Source organism: Loxodonta africana, chromosome 19 (assembly GCF_030014295.1).
Source record: "Loxodonta africana isolate mLoxAfr1 chromosome 19, mLoxAfr1.hap2, whole genome shotgun sequence".
In the NCBI taxonomy this organism is placed as follows: Eukaryota; Metazoa; Chordata; class Mammalia; order Proboscidea; family Elephantidae; genus Loxodonta; species Loxodonta africana.
Genome location: NC_087360.1, coordinates 23693706 through 23697222, shown reverse-complemented (window position 1 = coordinate 23697222; position 3517 = coordinate 23693706). Strand labels below are relative to the sequence as shown.

General features: G+C 45.5%; 1 protein-coding gene across 1 annotated transcript; it reads left to right on the top strand.

Moving 5' to 3' along the window:
• The first annotated feature begins 581 nt into the window (after window positions 1–581).
• Window positions 582–3255, top strand: LOC104846779 (melanoma antigen preferentially expressed in tumors). Its single transcript, XM_010598811.1, has 4 exons — window positions 582–865; window positions 1257–1464; window positions 1550–1845; window positions 2730–3255. Exons 1-4 carry the CDS (start codon window positions 582–584, stop codon window positions 3253–3255), a joined length of 1314 nt encoding a protein of 437 aa, XP_010597113.1.
• The last annotated feature ends 262 nt before the right edge of the window (window positions 3256–3517 follow it).

The window sequence follows — 3517 nt, the reverse complement described above, 5'->3', positions numbered from 1 at the left end:
AGTCAACACTCTTGAATTGCACGGAAAGACAGAAATTTTCGGCAGAGAAATAACATATTTAAAAGAATCAGACTGAAATGTTAGAATTGAAAAAATATAACACACGACTTAAAAATATTAACTGGTAGCTCTCAATAGCAGAGTGGTATTGAAGATAGATCAAAACAAATTACCCTAGCCTTCAGCGAAGGATAGTGAAGTAAGACTGATAAAGGAAATGAACAGAGCTTCAGGGATCTATAGAAGAATATCAAAAGTTCTAGCTTTCATGTTATTTAACCCATAAGAGATGAGCCATATCTTGGTGACTTTATTGAAAAGTGTTTTATACCTAAATTGTTATGGAACTTCTTGGTATACTGTAAGTAAGAATGTGCCCCACTGAATGAGAAGGAAAGGAGTTGTAACATTTGCAAAGGGGACATTAGTACTTTACAAGCTGTGCTCTACCAGATAAGACTACTATGAAAGGTGGTGGTGACCTGTATTGCCCTACAACAATGGAGGGAGGATGATCACTGTGAATGTCCACTCAGGATCCCCCACACACACTTACTTTGCCTTGCACCAGGTCTGTGAAGATGAGTAGACAAGACCCTCGCAGTCTCTTGGATCTTGCAGTGCAGAGCCTGCTGAGTGATGAGGACTCAGCTGTGCGTGTCCTGAAAGAACTCCCTGTCAGCCTCTTCCCAATACTCTTCACCAAAGCCTTAGCTGGGGGACACAGAAAGATTGTGAAGGCCATGGTACAGCTCTGGCCCTTTCCCTGCCTCCATGTGGGATCAATGAGAAAGCAGTCAAAATATCTGTTGGAAGCTGTGCTAGATGGACTGCAACTCGTTCCTGCCAACACTGCATGCCACAGGTAATGGTAGTCATGGGATGCTGTTTGGGGCACAGGGAGAGGGATGGACCTGGATTCAGGGATGCAGGGCCCAAGGATGTGTTAAAATCTGCCTGTGGCACAATCTCAGTCACTGGAAGGCCTTAAGACCATTACTGTGTCCCTTAAAGGAGAACCTGGTGTAATTCAGAGTTAGGTTTACACTCCTGGTGGTGCCATCCCTGGGCTACATAGTAGGAGGGGAGAGAGGGGTGGGTGTGGATGGAAGAGTACCACTTAGAATGGATGACAAATGGGGGAGGCCAGGACTGGTGACTGAATAGAGGCCCCTTCCTAGGGTCTGCTACTGGTCTCATACAGCCCTATTGCAATGTCCTAAAAGTCAGCATCTCAACTGACGTATTTCCCACAGGAGATCGAAGCTGAAGGTGCTGGATGTTACCCATGACTATGAGATATCTAACTGGGAGGAATGCTCTGAGACCTTTACTGCACCGTTCCTCATCACTCACAGGTTGGAAAAGCTGGAGGCAGACCAGCATACACTCAATAGCAGAGAGCAGTCTTTGTGTGATGGAGAACCGGTGGAGATCAACCCTGACCTCAAGTTATGTGGTTTGGTCGGTTGCTTCCACCTGTCTCGGCTCCCCTCTTACATATTACAGAGTCAAGAAGAGCCATGGCTGTCTTCGCCTCCATTGTCAGACACTAGTCATTACCCAAGTGCCATTCTGCAGCCTTGTGGAGATCATGGGAACACTTGAACTGGAGTCCACCGAAGAGTTGAGGCTGCAGCACAAGTATATGATCAGCTTCCAGTCACACTTACTCCAGTTCTTCACCCAAGTAGGACAGATTACCAGCCTGAGCAACCTCATCCTTCCTGACCTCCCCTGGAATTTCCTTGCTGACTGTTTCTCTGTGCTGAGTTGTTTGGGCCACCTTAAGAAGCTCCACCTGATCTTCAGCTCACTCTCAGGGCAACTACGTAAGATGCTCAGGTGAGTGTCGGAAAAGTTCTCTGGGATTACAAAGTCCAACGTACTGCAACATTCCTCCAATCATTCCATATCAGGACTGAGATAAGCCTGGTGTCTGCAATCACTGAACTCAGGTTCCAGGGCTGGAGCTCTAGGGATCTGGTGGCTGTTAACTGTTATAGAGGAGAAAGATAGTTGAAGCAGGTGTCTCTACTATGCATTCATTCATTCATTTGTTCATTTATAGCATGGGGCTAAGAATGAGGGAGAAAACCCTGAAAAATTCAGTCAAGTTCTCATCTTCCTGGAGTTTATGGGTTTCTTTAGAGAAGGGTGAATGAGAATGCTAAATTCAGAGGGTGATATTTAGGTGAAGTAATTGTACCCCAGAGCTTCTAGTCCCATTTGATTTGGTCAATTAGTTTCTCTTATTTATGACTCACAGACTTCTTTGTGGCGTGGTCTGGAATTGGGAGCCTTGCCCTTGGAGTTGTCCAGTGGGTGAACAGAAACATGGGAAAGCAGCTTCCCAAACTCTTTATAATGCACTCATAAACCCAGCCTTTATTATGTAAGACCTGCACCTAAATTTTATCAATTCCTACACCAACTTGAGGAGCATGAGTGGTTATTGTGTTTACATGGCTCATTAGAAAGATTAGACTAAGAGAGGTCAGTATGTCCAATACCGTTTTCTGAAATATGAGAGGCTCTGTTGGCAACAAGAGTGTGTTTCATTCCAAACTGTGTTTTTGAGCAGTATGGGAGTCTGACTCCAAACCTCTCCTATCTAGACTGAGGTGGGGCAATGCAAATTTCCCCAGCCAGATTCCTGGGTCTTTCCCAAATGTGTTTTGTGCTCTAGCCCCAACTCCCAAGAAGTAACTTTCCTTGTCTCTCCACAGTTGCCTGCAGAAACTATTGGAGAGTCTGGTGGTCACTGGATGTAGACTTATTAAAAATGATATTGCCTACTTATCCTTGAGCATTCACACCACCTGCCTGAAGGAGTTGGTATTATCTAACAATAACTTGTCTCAAATGGCTCCTGGGCCCCTGGAGGTTCTCCTGGGTAAGGTCTCAGACACTCTGCAGCACCTGAACTTGAGAAGCTGTGAGTTGGAGGAATTCCAACTCAAAGCCCTCCTGCCTGCCCTATGCAGCTGCTCTCACCTTTGGTCCCTTGTCTTGGGTGACAACCTTATCTCTATGTCAGGCCTCATGAACGTGCTTCAGCAGTTAGCAGGGCTGAAGGAGCTGAAGTGTGTGCAGTACCCTGTCCCTGCTGAATGCGTCATGTACTTGGATGACAGCAGATCGGGGAAACTCAACAGAGTGAAAGTGGCTCAAGTGCACACCATCTTGCAGGATATGTTACAAACTCTACAGCAGGAAGACATAAAGTTGACAAATCCTTGGCGATGTGATTAAAAGTTACGGGTGCTAACAAAAAGTTTGGCAGTTCTAATCCACCAGCAGCTCCTTGGAAACCCTATGGGGCAGTTCTATAGAACTGGCTCCATGGCAACCAGTTTGGTTTTTTTTATTTTTGTTTTTGGGATCCTTATATCGACTAATTTAAAAAAAGCACAGCCAACCTGATGGGAAGGAGTAGAGGGAGTGGGTACTGTGGCCATGGCAGTGCATTTGCTGAATGGATGCTGTGGTTTACAGAAAACTAGTAAAACAAGAA

Excerpts from the sequence above, each read along its gene's own strand:
- LOC104846779 (XM_010598811.1), top strand. The coding sequence starts at position 582 with ATGAGTAGACAAGACCCTCGCAGTCTCTTGGATCTTGCAGTGCAGAGC. Across the intron at positions 1,465-1,549 it reads ACCTCAAGTTATGTGGTTTG|ACACTAGTCATTACCCAAGT; the intron begins GTCGGTTGCTTC and ends CTCCATTGTCAG. Across the intron at positions 1,846-2,729 it reads CAACTACGTAAGATGCTCAG|TTGCCTGCAGAAACTATTGG; the intron begins GTGAGTGTCGGA and ends GTCTCTCCACAG.